Source organism: Aquarana catesbeiana, linkage group LG02, assembly GCF_042186555.1.
Source record: "Aquarana catesbeiana isolate 2022-GZ linkage group LG02, ASM4218655v1, whole genome shotgun sequence".
In the NCBI taxonomy this organism is placed as follows: Eukaryota; Metazoa; Chordata; class Amphibia; order Anura; family Ranidae; genus Aquarana; species Aquarana catesbeiana.
The window spans coordinates 403,792,919-403,816,219 of NC_133325.1; the positions used below are offsets into that span (position 1 = coordinate 403,792,919).

Consider the following 23,301-nt stretch of genomic DNA (forward strand, 5'->3'; position numbering starts at 1 on the left):
GTTGGTTAATAGCCCATGCAAACAAATTCTTATAATAAATGTCAATGAAAAATGTGAAATAAAATATGCAAAATCATAAATGAATTAAAAAAAAAAACTGAAAAATAATAATCAAAAGATAAACTTAAAATGGTGTACCCTTTGGTCAGTGTGTTGTTTCTGCAGGACCTCCAGCTTGTAATCCTTCACAGAGACAGAGCTCAGTTTGTCCTCTACTTCTGCCAGCCAGTTTAGGACTTCCACTTCGTCCTCTCCGAAAAGCCTGGCATTGCTCAGAGCTTGCCCCAACAAGGCACCTTTTCTACTGCACAGATCCTGCACCTCACTATATCGGGAGTGCAGGAAGTCTAGCTTGCGTGCCAACCTATCTTGCTCAGCTTTGCAGCAGAGGGCAGAGAGGGAGTCCACTAGCCTTTCCGCTTGATGTACATCAGGCTCATGGACTGCTATGTCTTCCTCTAGGCTCTGTGAGTAACCCGGAAAGAACCCACCAAATGACAGAAGGGAAATCGGCAAAAATAAAAAAATAAAAGGAAAACACAAATGAAAAAAATGATTACAATGAACCAAATTATAACTTAAAATGAAAGAAACAATACATAAGGAAAAAAAAAAAGAACAACAAATGGATAAACAATGTATTAAACAGTCAAGAAAACTAAAAAATAAACTATACAAAAAAAAAAAGTCTAATCTTATTTTTTTTCCTCCCCAACTTGTTGATTCCTTCATTAGCACACACCCCGTACCTTGTGACGCAAGATCTGTTGCTGAATTTTGCCTGTCTGTGTACCGATTGGCTCAGAATTTGCCAATTTCTTCTCTGTGGTAGACAGCCAGTCAAATATAGGCTCGGTCGTCTCATGAAATTGTTTGGCTAAAACCAATATGTCATCAAGTTGTTTCTGCCTGTAGGAAGATCATAATACAGAGTCATTTATTGGAATAATAGAGGTTTTGTATTTATACGTAATCAGAAAAGAACATGTCATAAAGTTGCTCCAGCCATTATACAGACCACACAGCAATTATTTCCAAGAATGATAGTTTAATATGTATACCCATCAGGAAGCTTGTTAAAGAGGATAGTTGAGGTTCTTAGTTAGGGGTGATTTCCTTTTATGGCACTATTTTAGGTTTAAAATGGACAAAGCACTAAAATTTACACTTCACATGATTCAAGAGGCCACAGATCAATGTTACTGAATAATTACTAAGGGCCAGTGCGCACCACATGCAGTCCAGTGTGTTTTTTTTATGCATCAAAAACACATGAAGAGTAGGTCATATGGTTTTTAATGGCATAGTTCACGCCAGTGCTTGCAGTTACAGTGCGCTCCAGTTCCAGAAAAAAAAGTAAAACACTTTGCATTTTTCCTGCACTGGAACGCTGCAAAACACATAAAAAATGCACTGGAATGCACCTAAACACACCAAAAGCACACTGGAACACACATGACCTTATTTAAGCTTAAGAAAAAAAAGAGGAAAAATGCACTGAACTGCATCAAAAACGCACTGGAACGCATCAAAAAAACAGCAAAAGCGCACATGCGGAAAAGCATCTGGAACGCATCTGGACTGAGTTTCTATGGTGTGAACTGGCCCTAAATGTTAAATATACAGTATATATACAGTTGTGCTCAACTGTTTGCATCCCCTGGCAGAAATCGTGAAATGTTGGCATTGATATTGCAACTGACTGATCATGCCAAAAAAACTGTCTTTTATTTAGGGTTAGTGATCATATAAAGCAATTTATTATCACATAGTTGTTTGGCTCATTTTAAATCCTAATAACAGAAATTACCCAAAATGTCCCTAATCAAAAGTTTACATACCCTGGAATGTTTGGCCTTGGTACAGTCGCACAATCTGACACACACAGGTTAAAATGGCAGTTAAAGGTTAATTTCCCACATATGTTGCAACTAGTGTCTTTATACAAATAGCAAATTAGTTTGTTAGCTCTCACGTGAATGCACTGAGCAGTCTAGATACTGAGCAGAAAAGAACTGTCAAAAGACCGTCATAACAAAGTAATGGAACTTTAAAAAGATGAAAAAGGATATACCGTATATATTCTCGAGTATAAGCTGAGTTTTTCCAGCACATTTTTTTGTGCTGAAAATGCCCCCCTCAGCTTATACTCGAGTCAAGCACTTTTCTGCAGCAGAGAATGACATTTTCGGAACTGAATTTGGGGCCCCGTATCTTGGGGCCACTTGGTGCTAGGAACCCCAAATTTGGTGTGCAAACCCAGTGGAAATAGCACCAAGTGGGGTTCCTAGCACCAAGTGGCCCCGAGATACGCAGCCCCAAAGTCTGTCAACTGTGTCCATCTGCAGCAATGTCATTTTTGGCTGCAGCTAGGGGGCATCTAGGAACCCTTAACTACCGAGTTTGAAGTTCGGGGAACCTATGGCTGCAAATGGGCACAGTGAGGCATGCAAATGGGCACATTGAGGCTGCAAATGGGCATTGTTGACCCTCTTTTCCACTTACAATAGCTGCGCATTTCTCACCCTAGGCTTATACTCGAGTCAATAATTTCCCAGTTTTGTGTGGTAAAATTAAGTGCCTCGGCTTATATTCGGGTTGACTTATACTCGAGTATATACGGTAAAAAGATATCCAAATTCTGGGATATGCCAGTCAGTCAGTGCTCATAACTTGCAAAATTTGATATCAAACCAAGGTCAGGTAGATGAAGAAAGATTGCAACCATAACTACCAGAATAATTGTTCAAAATACAAAGAAAAACCCACAGGTAACCTCGGAAGAAATATAGGCTGCTCTGGAAAGAGACAGTATGGTTGTTTTTCGGGAGCACAGTACGATACTTGAAGAAGCCTTTACTGCCCCAACGCCACAAAAAAGCCTGATTATAATATGCCCGACAACACCTTGACACACCTCACTTGGCTTTTTTTGTGGCATATCTCCAGAGGTTACCTGTGTTCTGAACAATTCTTCTGGCAGTTGTGGCTGCGATCTTTCTTGGCCTACCTGCCTTGGCATGGTATCAAGAGAACCCTGAATTTTCCACTTCTTAAGTGATTGAAAAGTACTGAGTGGCAAATTCAAGGCTTTGGATATGTTTTATATCCTTTTCCATCTTTATAAAATTTCATTACCTTCTTATGCAGGTCTTTTTACAGTTCTTTCCTTCTCTCAATGGCTCAATATCTAGAGTGCTCAGTGCATCCACATGAGAGCTAACAAGCTCATTGACTATTTATACATAGGCAGTAGATGCAATTAACTATAAACTACAGATGTAGAAAATTAACCTTCAATTGCCATTTTAACCTGTGTGTCACCTTGTGTGTCTGTACCAAGGCCAAACATTCCAGGGTATGTAAACTTTTAGGGCCATTTGAGTGATTTCTGTTATCAATACGATTTAAAAAGGAGCCAAGAAACTCTGTGATAAAAAAAATGGCTTTATATTCTGCCCTGGGTTACATGGTCTGTGGCTACCAATCATTACTGTAAAGTCTCTATTGTTTTCAATCAATAGTGAGATAATAGGAAAGGATACTCCATGCGCGCAGCAAATTATAACCCACAAATCAAAACAAGGCTCTATTATACAGATAAGCCTGCTAACACTTGAACCGCATTCACATACTTATGTAAGAAACATTAAATTCTACAGTTCCACATTACTACTACCTAAAGAGTGTTATGACACTACCTGGATAGTAGGCAAGTAATGCCTGTAAAAGATCCAAGTAAAATTCAGCACCCTGTTGTTGCGGTTTCCACTATGCAGAGGGAGTCTTTGGCCACTTTCACACTGATGTGCTTTTGCTGCGCTAAAACAGAGCTTAAAGTGGACCTTCAGTCATTTTTTTTCAACTTTCCATCTATTAAATCTTCTGCCCTTGTTGTTTTAACTTTGGACAATAAAACATTTTTTTTCTGCCAGTAAATACCGTATTAAGGCCACTACCTGTTTCTTGTCTGGAAAAAAGCCTAGGCTTATGACATCATAAACAGCTCTCTCTATCACTTGTGAGAGTTTGCCAGGAAGGGGGTTGGGGGGTGAGTCATAAGAGGGCCAATAAGAGCTGCAGAGCTGGAGGCGTGCCTCTGTGTGTCTGTGTAAATCCAGGAAGTGAACAGGCAGCATTCCTGGCGGAGCAGCAGGAATAGATGGCGTAGTGGGGACCCTATGGGCCCACTCCACTACAAATGTGGGCGGGAGATCCGTGAGGCATAGCAGCGTGGCGAGAAACCCTTCAGCAAATTCAGCAGATTTGGCGCCCTCGGCCCGTTTGGGGAGCCCCTCCACCTGCAGAATGTTACGACGGAGCCTGTTCTCCATATCCACTGTTTTTTCGTGCAAGCATTGTACCTGCTTTTGGAGGATTCTGAGTTCCCTGGAGTCCTTGTGCACCATGTCTTCTACCTGAGATATGCGGGATTCCGCCTCGGACATCCGGGACCGGAATTTGTCCATATTGTGCCTGAATGGGCTGACCTCCGTGGTCACCGCGTCAATCTTGGCGGTAAGGTTCTCCTTCAGGGAAGTGATAGCCGCCATCAGGTCCACCGAGGAAGGCTCTGCATCTCCCATGTTTGCAGGTGCTGTCTGAGTGCTTGCAGTCACACAGGATGGGGAGGAGGGGGCAGAGTGCATGGCCAAGATGGTCACCAACGGAGGAGACCGGGCCTGGGGCGCTGTGCGTTTGCTGTATTTTCTCTTACCCAGTGCCATCTAGGAGGACAGGAGTAGCGGGAAACCTGAGAGGCACCTTTCGGACACCGGCATATGAGTTTAGAGACGCCGACCACGATGGCAGGATGACCAGAAGGATTAGGTAGAAGTGAAGCTCAGCTACTGCACATCTGCCTTGCTTCACATCCGGACAAGGCCCCCAGGACCCTTGATTTTTAATATATTAATAAATTATATAGGGTCTGGGATTAATAGTACCATTTCAGTCTTTGCAGATGACACAAAGCTATGCAGTGGAATAACGTCCTCACAGGATACTGTATAAATGACACTGACAGGCAAGGGGTTAACATTAGGGGGTAATCAAGGGATTAGGCGTGTCCTAGGGAGGTGTTTCTAACTGTGGTAGGGAGTGGACTGACTGGGAGTACAGAGAGATCGCTGTTCCTAATCACTAAGAACAGACGATCACACTGTACTTCCCTGACAGAACTGGGATCTGCTTTGCTTACACTCAAATCCACGTTCTGCCTCTCTGTGGAGCGATCGCGGGTGGCCGGCGGACATCACAGCCACGCGCATTACCTCCGGCGCCATGCACGTGCCCACTATCTATTATACGAAGCACTGTACCGGTACGGTGATTCGCGCAATAGAGCCGCCATCCCACAGTATAACTGGGCTGGTTGGTTGGCAAGTAGTTAAAAAAGGCCTGGATTCTTTCCTAATACATGTACATAGTATAACTTTTTTTCCCCCTCTGGAGCAAATTGGATCATGCTTTGCAGGGTTTTCTTTTGCCTTACTCTGGATCAACTGTGAGTATAGGATTGTGCATATGAAGGTTTTCTATTTGCGTGCCTGTGTATTTTTTTTCTGTGTTGGTTGAACTGGATGGATGTCTTTTTTCAACCAGATTAACTATGTAACATTAGTGTGCTGCGGGCGCAGCGAGTTTTAAAAAGTCCTGCATTCTGCATCTTTGGTGTCATGTTTCCAAAGTGCACCAAAGAATGCACCTCTCATTGAAATCAATGTGAAACGCATCAAAAAAACGCACCACGGTTGCATTTTTGGTCCACTTTATGAGCCACAAGTCCATGTTTTATGGGTGCAGGCTGGGAGTCAGGCAACCAGAAAATGCAACAAAATGCATTAAAATGCAATTTTTGTGTCTCCAAAATGCATACTGCATTTTAAAGAGTAAATAGGCTCTTCAGCAAGGCTACAGGCTTTTATCTAACACACTACAGAAAGATTTAATGCAGATATTCATTAAAACAAAGGATAGTTATTGCTTTCATCTGAAAAGATTAGTAAGAGCTTCATCCATTTCTTACATGTATTATGTAATCAAAATTACATGTATTATGAAGACTGTCAATAGAATTGTCACAGCTGTTTTTATGAGTCCCCGCAAACAGTTTTATTGCCTGTTCATCCCATCACTTCCTGTAACAGACCAAGCTGTCCAGTAAAAGTAGAAGTTAGAGGGGACAAACTATATAACACTGTCAGGGGTAGTGTAATGGTCAGCTTCTTTTCATACGCTGAAACACAATTTCCTAAAGAACTTTTTTTTTCTGTAACTGGTTAGAAATAGTCAGCTGGAGTTGGGATTTTATTTGTTTATATTTTATTTACCACTTGACCTCCTGAAGATTTTACCCCCTTCATGACCAGAACATCTGTTGCTATTCAGCACTACTCTACTTTAACTGGCAATTGCTCAGCCATGCAACACTGTATCCAAATTAAATTTATACTATTTTTTTTTTTTTTTGGTGGTTGAGTTTTCTATTTTTTGCTATATAAATTAAAAAAAAAAAAAAATAGAAAAAAAAAAAGTTTTTCTTAGTTTCTGATATAAAATTATGCAAATAAATAATCTTTCTTCATAAATTGGCACTCTGTGCTCTCATCACAGGCAGAGCTGCACATAAATGAGGCCCAATGGATAAAGATCAACTTCCATGAGGCTTCATATAAGAGTTTGGTTGTTACTAAGACTACCTTGTCCACATGGAAACAAGGCTTCTATGAGATTTCACTGCAGATTGTCAACTTGTTAAAGGAAAGAGAAAAATATTGGACCTAATGACAGGATCAATAGGTGATAAAACCATGTTAGAGACTTCATTATCTAAGACTAACAGCTTGTTAATTCAGAAAATGTCAAAAAGATTATATATCAATTTAAATTAAGAACTTAAAGTGTTTCTAAATCCTAAACACTTTTTACCTTAATGCATTTCCCACATTAATATAAAAAATATTAAGGCATCAGTACCACCCCCTCATTCGTCCTTTCCCTTCCTGAGCCCTCACTCGATCCAGCACTGTGCCCGTTTGTAGCGGCTTTCCCCGCGCTCACAGGCTTTGCTGAGGCAGTGGGAGCCAATGGCTTCCGCTGCTGTGAGTAAAATCATGTGACGAATGAGCAGGAGGCGAGGCCGAGCCATGCGGTTTGTGTCTATGGACGCAAGCAGCGCGACTCAGGATAAAGCCCACAGGTGTGCCACAATAGGAAGCCACACACCCAGAAGAGGAGGAGCCAAGAAAGCTGGCGGAGGACCCGAGAAGATGATGATTGGGGCCACTCTGTGCAATTCTACTGCACAGAGCAGGCAAGTATACTATGTTTGCTATTTTAAAACAATATACTTTACAATCTCTAACATACAGGAGGTAGCAAAACTCATCTTTTGGACTGCACTATGGGCTACCACCTCCCCCTCTTTGGAAGCATCAAGGTGGCAATATAGGTAACAATAGAAAATGCAATTTATTATTAAAGTGGTATTAACCTCAAAACCAAAGATGTAATATATTGCAGCTTAGCAATCCTGAGATATGATGCCTTTATTGGTTTTCTATTTTAAGGCTTTTTATCCTTTGTTTCCACCTGGTGATCTGGCCAGTAACACATATCCTGTATCAAGAGTGCTTCCACTCTGGATGAAGGAGCAAAGGGGCACCTTTGAACAGCAGCATTGTGAATTTAGGGGGAGGGGAGTTGAAGCTGTACTAGCAAATTTAGATACACTAACAAATTTAAGCCAAACTCCAGTGCACACTGCCGTTACGGCAAGCTTATTCTGTTGAAAAACAATTAACCTCCTGGCTGGATCACCAGATGAAAATAAAGCAAATAAAGCCTAAAAAAGAAAACTACAGCCATCACATCAAAGAATTGGTGAGCTGCAATATAATAAGTGTTTGCTTCTGGGTTTAATAGCACTTTAACTACCGGGGGGCCCACCTTTCCACATACAGAACATCATAGTAAAAACTAAATATACTAAGAGGAGACTAACTATATTTTTGATGGAAAAATTTGAAGAAAAAAGGAGCCAGAATGAAGAATAGGTTATGCTTCTTTGGTTGGATAACAGGCTTATCTCACAATATGAGAAAAGAGAGAACAGTAACCTGCACATGTACTGAGCAGCTCTGCAAAGTAACAGACTATACCTTGTTTGTGCCTTTTGCAGCAGGGAAGACCACCTCTCCTTGAGTGTTTCTAGCTGACGGCTTATCTTTTCGTTGTCAGCAGGGTCAGCTCCCTCTGCTATTCTTGCCCCTTCAGCCTGGATCATGTCCACAGTAGCCCTTCGGTCTTCCAAAAGATGCTGCAGGAGCTACAAAATGGAAAGTAAATGAGATATCACATTAATTATTGACAGTTATTTATATGTTCTTGTTCCATGAGAATTTAAGGATTCTGCTGCCAAATCAGACTCTACAATACCATTTCAATTTTTCTGTGTGTATGGGAATCAAACCATTTTTTAATTATTCAACTGTAATAGCTGCTAAACATTCCCAGCAGTTTTTTTTAGGTATGCAGGTTTGACAGTATTTAGCCATGTACCTTTTGCTCTTGGATTTGAGCTTTCACCACTTTGTACTCTGCAGATGGTGGTTTCTGGTTGGCAATCAGGTCTTCTGTGTCAGTGAGCCAGCTAAGCAGAGGTTCCAGAGCATCCTGGAACTTCCCACAATGCAGCAGGGCTTCCTGCAGCTGTGTCACTCTCTCTGCCACCTGTATAAAAATATTTTATTACTCGCAGATAAACAGCAATAACAGTTGATGAGGTAGAGGGTGAAAAAGGGGTCTAGCATTTTTTCATAAATGAATGTGATTTAACAGTTGGCTTGGAAAAGCAGTTTCAAGCTGTACAAGTCAGATGGTCTCATCTCTTACACCCACACACTGTCTATCTCACTGGAAATTAAATCTAAATCCTCCCACCACATCTCTGTGCAATATAAGGGGTCTACTTTACTTCTGCTAAGATCGGCTGTCAGAACAGAGAAATATTATGTGCTGGTTGCACTTTTCATCTTCCTCCTGCTGATTCACACAACAGCAATGTCACAAGCACACAGTACATATATGCTCACCTTCTTATTTAGTGTGTTCCATCTTGCATTTAGTTCCTCCGTGTCATGTTCTAATCCATGCACATCAGAGTTTTTGTCTGCACTTTGAATCAGACCCTGGCCAAGGCCATTTACTTGTTGCAGCTTCAGCTGAAGAGAGTCCACCTTTTCCTTCTGGAAAGCCTTAAAAAGAAGACAAAATAAATAAATGACAAAAAATTGGTTACGATGTAAAAAAAAAAAAAAAGAAAAAAAAAAAAAGAAAAAGAAGATCTGGGATTGTATATTGATTAGGAAAAAGGTACTTAGATGTTCTTTTTTATTAAAATAATTACATCATCCACATACAGAAATAGAAAAGACATCGTAAATTAAACATTGTGTGTTTAGTATCACTATAAGTGTTTGAGAAGATAAGTAGCTTCATTGACCAAGAAAAACGGATGTACATTTCCATAGCTACATAGTCTGCCTGAAAAAGACATAAATCCATCTAGCTCAAACAATACAAGGGAAATAAAAGAAAAAAGAAAAATAAAATTACAATCCTATCTACACAATGATATACCTACAGTTGATCCAGAGGAATGGAACCCCCCCCCCAGCAAAGCATGCTCCAAAAAGTCTGTACCCCCTTGTCTGTGATGACCTTAAAGCAGAGTTCCACCCAAAGTAGAACTTCCGCTTATCTGATTTCCCCCCCCCCCTTCCGGTGCCACATTTGGGGGGTATCCTGTCCCCACTTCCAGGAGACAGGGTTGCAGAGAATTACATCAGCAGCTCGGCCCCCTCCTGCTGGGCCAGTGAGAGTGCAGTGCGCTTCGCGAATGTGCAGTAGGGACCTGGCCATGAAGCTGAAAGGCTACACTGCCAGGTTCCCTTACCCGCAATGGCGGCGCCCGACCAGCCGATGTGTGCCGACATTGTTGGACTCCTGGACAGGTAAGTGTCCTAATGTTAAAAGTCAGCAGCGACAGTATTTGTAGCTGCTGGTTTTTCATTTTTAAAGGGGTGGGCAGAACTCCGCTTTAAAGTGAAAAACTTAACTCCAAGTTCACTAAATGGACTTATATATTTGTACATGTTGATCATATCCCCCTCAATTGCCTCAAGAGAGAATACATTCAGTTCCTCTAATCTTTCCTCATAGCGGAGTTCCTCCATGCCTCTTATCAGTTTGGTTGCCCTTCTCTGCATTTGCTCCAGTTCCCCGATAGCCTTTTTGTGAACTTGTGCCCAAAACTGAACTGCATATTTCCATACATTTTACGAGTGTTTTAACGCACTTGTAAAATGCAGGTCAGTGCATAGACACATAAAAACAATTGTTCTCACTGCAATGCTGTGTTGTGTTGAAATGCAACATGTATACATGTTAACGCAACGCAGGTCAATGCAGCGTTGTGGTGTGAACAGGTCACATAAAAAACAATTGTGTTTTTTGTGTTTATACGTTTACCGGCAATTTTCAAGTGTGCTAAAACGCAGATCAGCATGATAAAACATGCATAAAATGGATAGAAATATGCATCCATTTTCCCAAGTCAGTGTGAATTCAGCCTAACAGGAAGAAGTGTTTGGAAACAAACTAAAAAGCGAATACCGCTATTTCATAGCACACACTCTCACTCAGCACTGCATGCTAATCTTTCACTGAAAGAAGGATGATATCACTTTAATGAATTGTTTAAAAGGCAGGGTCAGATCGCAGATGACAGCAAGGATGACATCATGAGAGGAACATACAGGAAAGATATTTTCAGAACAAGATTTATGTCTACTTCAATCCAGAAGAGAGAAACAGTGCCATTGTATGGAACAAAAAAGTAACTGTATTTCCCTTCTCCAGGCAGGTTGTTCACAGAAAACGTCAGGCAGTGAAAGTTCTGCCTGTCCTTGTCTGCATAATGTTCTGCCAGAATACGCATTTTTTTTTCTTTTTTGCCTAACTCAGCCCACATGTAAAACACAGCACACCTCTGTGTGATGAACTTTTGTCATTCAAAGGTTTTCTCCACTATGCCCACCACTTTGACTAGCCACACACAGCTATTGGTGAATAGCCGAGTTGGCAGCACCCAGACCAACAAACTTCAATCTGAAAGTCAAAGGAGAAAATCTCGGACATTCGGTGGCTGCGGCCAATCAGGTGCTGTTATTGTTCAGGTGTTCCGAGAGCAAAGAGCAGCGGCTGTCAGAATACTATAGCCAGCGAGAATGATACCTCCAGTACCAGTGTGGGCAGTGAAAGGTATAGCCTTCATTTTATTTTTACATCTGAGTGAAAAGTTCACTTCTTGGCCCAGTTTTTTTTTTTTCTTCAAGGCACACAAACACCTTTAGATTTTTTTTCCAGAGAATCAATACTTATTGTTGAACCCTGCTAAATATTAGCAGATGTGTGCAGCCAAGGACGTTCACAAGGAATTTTTAGGGATTTTCAGGAAGCCTAAACCTGGTAAGGTTATGTATTTCCATCCCTATGGGACTTTAATTGAAGTTGTGGCCCGGTAGGGTCACATATTTCCATTCCTATTGAGTCAAGAGGGTGGGACTTTATATGAAGCACTATGAAGCGAGAGGATAATTAGGTGGAACAAAGGAATTTTATTCATATCACCTTTTCAGTTATTATTGGTACTCTTTCACTTTAATTCATCTACTTTCATCTGTCTACAGTGAATCCTCGGGGTTCCATGCCCACCCTGTTTCGTGACCCATGTGGGATGCCCCCTGTAGGCCGTCTGCCACGGCTCCCGGTTGGAGGCTTTGGCACCTCGCCGCCACACCTCAGCTGGCGGATTTCAATTAATTACCACGTGCATGCTCCTGACGAGTGGCGTATCAGCCACGAAACGCGTAGAGCTATATGATGCCGTGTTTTCATCCAATCACATCCATTTCAAGTCTCTATATAACAATTACCCTAACAGGTCTAGTGAAGCCATAGATCTTGCAGGTTTTACCTTGTATTTATGATCTTTTACCATATTTTGTATGTGTGGAACTTTGGAATGTATCAAGGAATTTTATTATGCTCTTAATTGAGATATTGTTACCCTTTTGCCCTCGATTGTCTATTACCAGGTCTATCTCTTTCATCTTCGACATTTTGGTTACAACTCGAGATTTTTGTATTATCAGCATGTCATTGTTGTCATCGTGTATCAACATTATATGTATTTTTACATTGTGATATGAATAAAATTCCTTTGTTCCACCTAATTATCCTCTCGCTTCCAAGTGCTTCATATAAAGTCCCACCCTCTATGTCCCCCCTCTCTCAAGGACGTTCACAAGGTGGATGAGGGCATGCAATGGATGAAAAATGTACTAAATGGTATAAAGGCAGCATAAACTAAATGTCTCTAGATCCCTGATGCCCAACGTGTGGCCCGTGGGCTGTTGGGCACCACGTCGTCAGGTGAGTGGCAGCGGGACGCTCTGTGCACTCCAGCACCCGCAGTGAAAGAAAGATGCTGTATTCTCTACCCACAGTACAAGTAAAGCCCTAGCCTGAAGGGAAAGCGTGGTGGGGAGAGGTGTGATTAGGTAGTCAATGGGACCAATGAAATGGGAGAGTTAACACTTTCACTGCCATGACTGCAAAGCTTGGAAGCTACATTACAGGCATCGGATTTGGGGGGGGGGGGGGGGGGGAAATGTAACACTTTTGCAGCCATGAACAATTTGTGGTGTATGTGTGTTGGGGGGGGGATAAGGGGATAATTGTCACTGCCATGACCAACAATGCAGGGGATGGGAGTTTAACTTACACTGCCATGGTCAATAATGCAGAGAGGAATGGGGGGGTTAACATTCTATGCCATGACCACCAATGCAAAGGTGGGGGGATTCACTGAACAGACTGAAAATGTGGGTGGAAGGGTTAAAAGTTCCAACCCCAGTGCTGGGGCTATTATTGCAGTCACTGACATTAGTGTTGGGGGGCTATATTGCATCTGCTACACCAATGTTGGCTGTTATTACAGTGTCCACTGACATCAATCTTGGGGTTATTATTGCATCTGTTGACACCAAATGTTGGGGTTAATACGGCGTCCACCAACATCAATCTTGGGATTATTATTGCATCTGCTGACACTAATGTTGGGGGTTATTATTGCATCCGCCGAAACCAATGTTGGAGTTTATTATTCCAGGGTTAATAGTTCCAACACCAGTGCTGGGTGCTATTATTGCAGTCACTGACATTAGTGCTGGGGGCTGTTATTGTATCTGCCGACACCAATGTTGGTTATTACTGCGTCCACTGACACCAATCTTGGCGTTATTAAGGCCTTAACAGACAACAATGTTTGGAGCTATTATCACATGCACTGACAGCAACGTTGGGGGTTATTATGACATCCACTGACATCAATGTTGAGGGTTATGTGTCCACTGACAACAAAGCTAGGGGTTATTGAACGCCAGCTTCTTTAGTGTGCATTGGGATACAATGCAGAACTCTTTAGGTCGGTGAAGTGCTAAAATGCTCTGCCATTACGCAGCCCTCCAGAAGTGTCGGTGGCCGCACCTGAGGCCCTCTAACTTTCAAGTGGACCGTCAGATGTATTACCAAAACCTCGTCTGCTTCATTATGAAATGTGACATGGACAGGACACAGTCCTGAAAGCGTACAGTAGGTTAATCTCAAGGATCCAGCAAAAAAAAAACCTGTGAGGCTTCCCCTGCAGCAAAGGAAATTTGCGGTCATTGTCTGAATGTAACATTTCAAAAGGAAAAGAGAATGCACACTACCAGAAAATGTTCACTTTTTATTGAATGCTTTTTATTTCAACGCAAGCTACTATTTATATAATTAATAAGCCTACAATGGCATGCCTCTCTTCTCTGACCAATATGTGAGCCATTCCACAGGGAACCTTCATGCCCCCCCATGATACAATGAGTCACAAAGCGCCTGTCACACAGAAAACCAACAAATGCACATGTTATTTATAGGACATGCAGAGCTTGGAAGCTTTGCAGTGACACTACAGGCATCGGATAGAATTTTGTACTTGCTAATTTATAGTCTTGCTATTGTACATCTATGTGGACAGAATTCCAGAATGCCATGAGCAGAATGTATGATAAAAAATATTTTAGAATTGAAATTTACAGAATCAACAGAAAAAAGTGATTGTGTGATCATCTAAACCCAAGATAGGTGAAGAGATTAACCCATTGGCGATTACAGAATACTTATATGAGACCTAGTAAGGCTATTTTAACCACTTGAGCTCCGGAAGGTTTTAGCCCTTTCGTGATCAGCACCGCGCTACTTTAACTGGCAATTGCGTTGTCATGCAACACTGTATGCAAAATGTATATATATAATTTCCACACAAATAGAGCTTTCTTTTGCTGGCATTTGATTCATGCGATCATGATATATAAGTGAAAAATATTTTCTACTGTCTGTTATAAAACAAATCTGATAAAATCAAATTTCTTGATAAATCTAGGCCAAAATGTATTCCACTACATGTATTTCGTAAAACTCCCAATAAGTGTATATTAATTGGTTTGTGTGAAAGTGTTATAGCATCTACAAGCTATCGGATAAATATTTTAAAATTGATCAATCCTGATGTACTGATGAACTATCTAATTACTTGAGGCCTTTACAATGCCAGGACAGTACAAATACACCCCAAAATGACCCCTTTTTTGGAAAGTAGACAGATAGTAAAAGGCATAGCGAGTTTTTTAAAGTTGTAATTTTTAGTAAAAATTTTTTGGAAAATTAAGAAATTCAATACATTTTTATTTTTTATATACTGTCATCAGTGCAGTACAGCATGATCATATGAATGGTATGGCAGTAATCAGGTATACTGACTGATGACATTCTGTAATGTGTAAAAAAAAAACAAAAACAAAAAAAAAACATTTTTTTCTCTTTTTTTAACATTTCTTTTTTTTTTTTTTACATTGTTATTGATTATACAGTGAAGATCACTGTATAAGCAATAGTTTTAGCTTTCATGAATGGGTTACCCAGCTTGCTTTTGGTTGTGATATGTTATTGACAAGAGCTAATCACATGGTACAGGTTAGCTAGGTACCACGTGATTGCTGTGGGCCAATCACAGATCACAACGGAAAGAAGGATGCTTATGGATGGGAAAAACATTCATAATAGGTTGTTTACATTGTTATGTGATCGCTATGACTAATCATAGCTATCACATGATACCCGGTCACCGATTACTGGTAACTGTAATCCACCGTGTCTGGAGGAGGGGCGCACTCCATATCCCTAACCCGGAGCAGGCACAATGATGCACATGATTGTGCTGCTCCAACGCAGTATAATTACTGTGGTGGGTCGGCAAGTGGTTAAAAAACCAATGGTGAAATCTGTGTGTGTCCAGGTTTGTGTTGTCTATCAATATGGAGGAAACGAAAACAGTCTCACAAAAGTCCCAAAAACATCTTAAAATGTGTGCACACAACAAATTTACGTATGGTGCTGCTGCTGCAATGCAACTCAACCAACGTTTTGGAGCCACCAAAAGATGCCTTCCTCAGGCAGCAGTGACAATATCTATTGGTACAAACAGTCCTTAATAGTATACAAAGGTCAATAGCAAGAAAACCCCTCCCTAATTAAACCATTTACCACTCATTACCAATGACAACTAAAGTACAAAATGAACAATCACAAAAGTGAAGACATAAGGAAGGAGTCCTTTGGTAGCTTTAAAACATTGCTATCCCACATGTGACAACTAAAAACTGTCTGGTGGCATCTCTTTACTATGTTAGATAATATTTAATCCCCTACCCATAATGAGCTCCAGCTGCAATGGGCTTAACCTTTTTAACCAATGCAGATAAATTAAACTTGAATGAATGCAATCTTGAAATACAAGGGAAGTAGGTAAGGTAATGCCTGAAACCTGCATGCAAGATTGTAATAACTTACATTCCTCTGCACAATCAAGACATAAAAAGTGTTGGGGTCTGCATCCCATCTGTAATACAACCTATGGTAACTAGCAACTACCTGAAGCCAAAAACACAGGGCACAATGGCCACATAGCTCATTCCTGTTTCTGGGACAGTTCACATCTTTGCATTTTTTAAACCACTTTCTGTATTTATGGTTAATTTTCCAGAAAGAGTTTCTTCCACACATAAAAAAAATAAAAGGCAAAGCTGTGTATAGGGTGTATTCACATAATGTCCTGCATTTTTCTGCACTGAATCAAACATATGGGTACTTTATAAAAGAGTTGGCAGAACAGGATTTGTCATTTAGGGCCAGGGAAATACTGCTTGTTCTGTGTGAAGTGTGCCTTCTCGGTTATGCCAGTGTTCAAGATAAACTGCAGAATTGAGTAGTCTGGAAAGGTGTATTTAACATCCATCACATAGTGTGTCACCATGGGAAGATTTACATTCCTTTTTCTGATCTGGTGATAACTTAAAATGTTGTATTTTCCCTCACTCTTATTTCTAATAGCAGTCACCAGGCCAAATAGAGAAGGTAAATCAAGCAAGACACCTCACCACTTTAAAAAAATAAATAAATACAAATTTGACGTTAGATACACTTTAGGCCCTTGCACACAGGGCTGTCCCTCTCTGTGTTTAGTATGCCCAGGACGGACAGGTGCAGCAGCCAACCCTCCTGCAGGTAGCTCGTCAAGGTCTATGGCAGGCTGCGGCTGGACAGGGATGAAAGCATTCTCTGTTTGGACAAAGTGGAGAGTGTGATGTCACTGCTTCGCTTCTTTACCTCATCCATTCAGAGAACGCTGTGCAATCATTAAGATAATGCAAAGCGTTTTCTGATTGGTGCCCGTGTCAACCAAGTGACCTCCTGTATTCTGTAAGCAACCGGGCAGCCACTCAGCATGGGACCTAGAAGCACGTGCCTACTACAGTGATTTCCAGCTTGCAGGGGATTCGACCAGCTATTGTATATACATACTTACATTGGTCCAAGCTGGATCAATGTAACTATGTAAAAATATTCATACCTGGAAATCCGCTTTGCCCCATTCATACTTCACGTAGTGGGAATGCGTGTTCCCGCTCACAATTTCCAAATTTCCGTGGGTCGCACATAAGGTTGCCCTATGCAAGGACAAACACGCCAAAGAAGCCCCTGAACCTTTTTGGGTGACCAGCTTCACACTGTCATAATTTTTGTGCATTTTTTAGCACGACAATTGTGATATAATTGCTCGATGTTTAGGGTGCCATTAAAGGATAAGTTCACCTTTGGGAACATGTTACATGTTCGGCCCATTTTTAGGGCGGAACATGGAACATGTCCCCACTGTTGCAGCGTCCCCCCCGATCTGCTGCCTGTAGTGACAGCGAGCCGGTGATCTTCTCCCCAATCTTGCTGTCACAAGTTAAAAAACAAAATGCTTGCCCGGCAGCATCATTTATTCACAGAATTCTGTGAACAGAAGAACTACAAGTACCATCAACCTTTGCGACTGTCAACTTGTTGCTCTCAATGAATTACCAGGGACTGTTGAGCACTCTAGGTAGTTCATTGATGCTTCCTGTCAGTGGGTAACTGCCTGCTTGTACAAGGTACAAGCACAGACAGCTTACACAGACTGTCTGCAAGAGCCCTGCATTGCACCCGCGATCTGCTGATCGTGAGTGCAATGCTTTCCAGGCTCCAAATATTAAAAAAAAACCTTTAAAGAAATGCACTTTTTGTACTTGCAAAAAGATGTGCATTTTTTTCAAAAGGTGAACTTCTTCTTAAGGCTGGGTTCACACTGGTACTACAAACGCTCCGACATTGGGATCACGTCACATGACGTGTATAAATCAATGGTTCCCTATGAGAGCTGTCTTAACAAGTCCGACACAAGTCGGTCTGACTTTGAAAGGTTCTTGCACTAATTTGGTCCAACTCTGATCCTTCTTCAGCCCATTGAATATCATTGAAATCGGATTAATTGATCCGACTTCGGCATGTGACTTGTGCTCTAGGGATCTTGAAGGGGAACCTCACGTTAGGTGTAAAAAAAAAACAAAAAAAACCCGTCAGAGTCCCTCCTCCAAGACCATACCAGACCCTTTGATCTGGTATGGATTTTAAGGGGAACCCCCAAGCCAAAAAAATGGCGCGGGGTCATCCCCCCAAAGATCCATACCAGACCCTTATCCAAGTAAGCAGCCCGGCAAGTCAGGATAGGGGGTGGGGGACAAGCGAGTGCCCCCCCCTCCTGAACCATGCTAGTCTACATGTTCTCAACATGAGGGGGTGGGTGCTTTGGTGGCGGGGGGAACACCCTCCACCCAAAAGCACCTTGTCCCCATGTTGATGGGGACAAGGGTCTCTTCCCGGTGGTTGTCGGGGGTCTGCAGGCGAGGGGGCATATCGGAATCTGGAAGCCCCCGTTAACAAGGGGGCCCCCAGATCCCGGCCCCCCACCCTATGTGAATAAGTATGGGGTACATTGTACCCCTACCCATTCACCTAAAAAAAAAAGTGTCAAAAATAAAAACAGAGCACAGGTTTTTGACAAATCACGGGAATGTAATAAAGCCTCCCCGGTGTCTCCTCCAATTTCTTCTTCCTCTGCTGATGTCTTCTTCCACTGCCAGTTCTCTTCTCTCCGCTGTCTTGTCCCTCTTCCGGGTCTCCTCTCCCTGCTGTCTTCTCCCTGTTCTTTCCCTGATATTGTGCCAATGCTGGCTCCCACTCTAATGCTAGGTCCACCGTGTGCCATTACTTATACAGCCATGGGGCGTGGCCACCCGGATGCATCTGGAGGCCTGCCCCCTTGAGAGGTCACCTCCTGGGGCTCGATGGCATGGGGACGTCACAAGGAGCAGAGCCTCTGAATGACGTCACTGGGTGGCCAAGCCCCCATGGCTATATAAGTAATGGCACACAGCATACCTAGCATTAGAGCGGGAGCCAGCGTCGGGAGAACATCAGAGAAAGAACAGAAGGAAAAGAGAGCGGAGAGGAGAGACCCGGAAAGAGAACACAGCACAGAGAGGAAGACTGGCAGAGGGAGAACACAGCGCAGAGGGGAAGACTGGCAGAGGGAGAACACAGCGCAGAGAGGAAGACTGGCAGAGGGAGAACACAGCGCAGAGAGGAAGACTGGCAGAGGGAGAAGACAGCAGAGAGAAGAGAACCGGCAGCGGGAGAAGACAGCAGAGAGAAGAGAACCGGCAGCGGGAGAAGACAGCAGAGAGAAGAGAACCGGCAGCGGGAGAAGACAGCAGAGAGAAGAGAACCGGCAGCGGGAGAAGACAGCAGAGAGAGGAGAACCGGCAGCTGGAGAAGACAGCAGAGAGGAGAACCAGCAGCTGGAGAAGACAGCAGAGAGAGGAGAACCGGCAGCGGGCGAAGACAGCAGAGAGGAGAACCGGCAGCGGGAGAAGACAGCAGAGAGAGGAGAACCGGCAGCGGGAGAAGACAGCAGAGAGAGGAGAACCGGCAGCGGGAGAAGACAGCAGAGAGAGGAGAACCGGCAGTGGGAGAAGACAGCAGAGAAAGGAGAACCGGCAGCGGAGGAAGACATCAGCGGAAGGAGAAGAACTGGGAGGATGAAGACATTGCCGGAGGGAGAAGAAATCGTAAGAGTCGCCGGAGCTGCTTTAATAAATTACTTTGTCAAAAACCTGTGGGGGGTTTTTATCTTTGACACTTTTTTTTGGTGAATGGGTAGGGGTACAATGTACCCTATACTCCTTTACATAGGGTGGGGGACCAGGATCTGGGGGCCCCCTTGTGAAAGGGGGTTTCCAGATTCCGATAAGCCCCCCGTCCGCAGACCCCGACAACCACCGGCCAGGGATGTGAGGAAGAGGCCCCAAATCAACATGGGGACAAGGTGCTTTGGGGGGGCTGCCCCAAAGCACCCACCCCCCATATTGAGAGCATGTGGTCTGGTATGGCACGCTCATCCCCACCTCTTTCCGGACCTGTCGGGCTGCGTGCTCAGATAAGTGTCTGGTATGGACACCACGCTTTTTTTTTTTTTTTTGGCGTGGAGTTTCCTTTAAAGATTCATACCAGACTCAAAAGGGCCTGGTATTGTTGGGATCAAAGTTGGATCCCGTTCATTGATGGCGGATGGAAGTCAGACTTCAAGTTGCAGGGATCCACAGTCGTATGACTGTCATGTCGTACCAGTGTGAACCCAGCCATAAGAATGAATGGCACCCAAACCTGCATTATGCATTTTTTGCTGCAATTTTAGCGCTATCTGGAATAGATAACAGTAAAGCGAAATGTGACTGCAGCCTTAGTATGTCACTAGTAGAATCACCAGGTGAAAATAAAAGCCAACTAAAGTTAAAAAAAAATGCAGCCATCACATAACACGACTGATGAGCTGAAATATTGTTCTTTTGTTTAGATACGCTTTTAGCTTTAGGAATGGTAAACAATAGCTCACACCAATGGAGAGTTACAAACAGTGAGAGTGAGAAAGCTGGCAGCATATCATTTAAAAACCAGGAACAGTCATGAAATATAAGAGCACTAAAAGGTTTAACTCATTTCCATTAAAGGTAACAGAGGAAAGCAATATCGTGGAACACAGCAGTGCAGGGAACCATGGCCTGGAGCAGAAGCAAAAGAACATTTAAACAACTAAGATTACATAAACTGAGTGCTATGTACACAGTACTTCGGATATGTTAGCTTTGTATTTAGCAACTAGCTTGTCATTCAGTGAGGAAGTGTAAAGAATTCAGATTTGTTTATCCACTACATATGTGGTACTTGACCTTGGTTACAGGAAAGGAAAATCCTTTACTAGAAGAAATATTGATAGAAGTTAAATTTCTCCATTACCACACAGTACTTTTTATAACAACGGACTGAAATGACAGTCTTGTGGACCTCCTTTTTTAGCTCAAATGCATGTTCTGTTATTCTATAAATCCAAAATGGCGAGCTGTTTTTTTACTGCATGTTTATTGATGAGAAGGACAATTGCCAACAGAATTATCTATATTGTTTAAATACAACAGTTATCTTGCTCCTAGACATTCTTCGAGCAGCAGATTATTCTGTACTTGATGTGCTGGAGCTCTCCGCCTACATCATGCTATGAAAAGCACTGTGCACTAGTGATCTATAATTAACCATTGGGTGAACAAACTGTATGCTAATCAGGAATGTAGTCATCTCTGCAGTTATGTAATCAGTGGGTCCCATCCATTCCTTGGAGGCTCAGGCAATTGATAAACTTTGGGCACTAAGCCTTCAACAAGATCGATCCCCTTTTATAATACAATGCTGGAGATAGTTAGTTTGAGCTGGTAAAGCCGCAACGGTTGTCATAGGCCGTCTAAACCAACCCTTTAATTGCCAGCCCACTGAAACTTTGTAAATGTTACCCAAGTTATATTGGTTTATCTGCAGTCTTCTCTTATCTACATCCATTCAAAGTCCAGAATTTATAAAGCTTATCAGAGAGCTCAGAAAAAAGGGAGCGGAAAGCTGATTTTACACTCTGCAGAGCTCAGTGAGAGAACTGATTGGAGGGAAGGGATGTCCCCCTCCACACAGCACACAGGAACAGAGCCAAGGCTGTCAATCAGCTGGAGATCCCTCTCCTGTCACCTTTTTTTCTCTTAGTCTCAGGAAAAATTGGCAGAAGTGATTCATGCTGATCGCAGAGGAATAAAGCAGCAGACAGAAATAACACTTAGTGCTTTTATTTGAGACAAGCACACACTATAGGCAGTGTTCATATTTCATGTCTGAAGTTTACAACCACTGTAACATAGATCACTGCATGACACATATGGGTCATGTATCACAATGTAATTGCCAGGGGCTGTAAGGACTGTCCCACAGCCACAAATTATTTAGATTTTTTGATTGGTGAAATAATGACCATTCTGATAATCTCACACGAGTCTCTTAATTATTTAGTAATGCAGGGACGGAAAAAGTAGAATTCAGAGGCCTATCCAGTACTCACAAAGATCTTTTAAGGAACCATGTGACATATCTTATGACTTTGAATGAAAAAGCTTAACATTTGAGCAGCCCCTGTAACATCTGCATTTACTACCTGCCCGCTGGGATTTCTACAGGACTAAAATATGGACATAAAAGTGCTGCAAAAACACAAACCTAAAAACATTCATATTTGTAAAATGTAATTGGTGTCAGCGTGATGTTAGTAAAAGCAAAAATTAGCAGTTTGACACCTTTAAAATATTCGTAAAAACACATTTGTTACCTCTTTATCTGAAGCAGTTTCATCTGCTGAGCCATAAGACAAAGGGCTTGAATCCACACAAACTTGTGAAGAGGTGGCATCTGTACAGGTGGCATCTTCAGATAAGTAACCCGCAGCCTGGAAGGCCACACAAACCCCTCCTTCTTTTGCTGGTTGCAGACCATTGTCTGTTGTATTTACAGACACAGAGCAGCTGTCACTCACTTCTGACAACTGAGCGCATGCACATGGTCCTTCAGATGCAAGCTCTAGGTGGGTGTTGTTCTGATTTGAAAGATGGAAAATTTGTGCCTCTGTCACAGCCTCAGAATCACACAGATTTTCATCAGCGTGTGTTTTGCAGCTGGTGTCCATGCAGTAATTTTCACCTGGCTGTACAAACTCCTCATTTTGTGAATCTGCATAATGTATAGGTGACATGGAGTCAGGGGTACTTTCAGATGCTGTACTGTACTCGGAGCAATCTTCATGGGATGCATGAAGATCCAAGCAAGGCATATTGACCTGATGCTCAGTATCAGATGGAAGGAAGTCCTGGGAAGCTACAACTAGAGAGTCTTCAATGTCTCCACAACGTCTTAAGGAATTGTCACCTAAAGCCAGATTGGAGGCACTTCCAGCCCCAGTAAAGCCATCATGTTCATCTGCCTGCCCCAAAGTGCCAGAATCCAAGCTTGGATTAAGACCAATTAATGTTTCAGAATTCCGAATTTCAGAAATGGCATCATGTGATAAGGCAGATGGGCAATTTGTAAAAACAAATAACTGTGATTCATTTATATCATAAGGTGGACAACCTGCCCCTTCACATGTTGGCATTTCATTTGTCTGAGAACAATACCTTTGAGTTTCCACCAAGCCAGGCTCCAAGGGAAAATCCTCAACTGTCTCAGTACCTGAAGATTCCTGAATATTTACCTCTAAACAAGTGTTAACCACAGTTGACTTATCTACAGCATCATAGATGGTAACTATATCCGAGTCCCCTGTAGCTGATGCCTCTAGTTCTGTCACAC

The 23,301-nt window shown here is 42.4% G+C and overlaps 1 protein-coding gene across 23 annotated transcripts in view; it reads right to left on the reverse strand.

Annotated features, from left to right (window-relative positions):
- The window catches only part of MACF1 (microtubule actin crosslinking factor 1), a 437,650-nt gene that overhangs the window by 80,054 nt on the left and 334,295 nt on the right, over positions 1-23,301 (reverse strand). For 18 of the 23 annotated variants that reach the window (XM_073615324.1, XM_073615314.1, XM_073615330.1 and 15 more), the window contains 5 exons: positions 9,096-9,257; positions 8,563-8,733; positions 8,163-8,329; positions 750-909; positions 139-465 (listed from right to left, as the gene is read on the reverse strand). In XM_073615324.1, coding sequence (XP_073471425.1) covers positions 139-465; positions 750-909; positions 8,163-8,329; positions 8,563-8,733; positions 9,096-9,257 — 987 coding nt within the window. The remainder of the gene's footprint in view (positions 1-138; positions 466-749; positions 910-8,162; positions 8,330-8,562; positions 8,734-9,095; positions 9,258-23,301) is intronic. The other 5 variants (XM_073615331.1, XM_073615326.1, XM_073615325.1 and 2 more) reach the window with 1 other exon arrangement.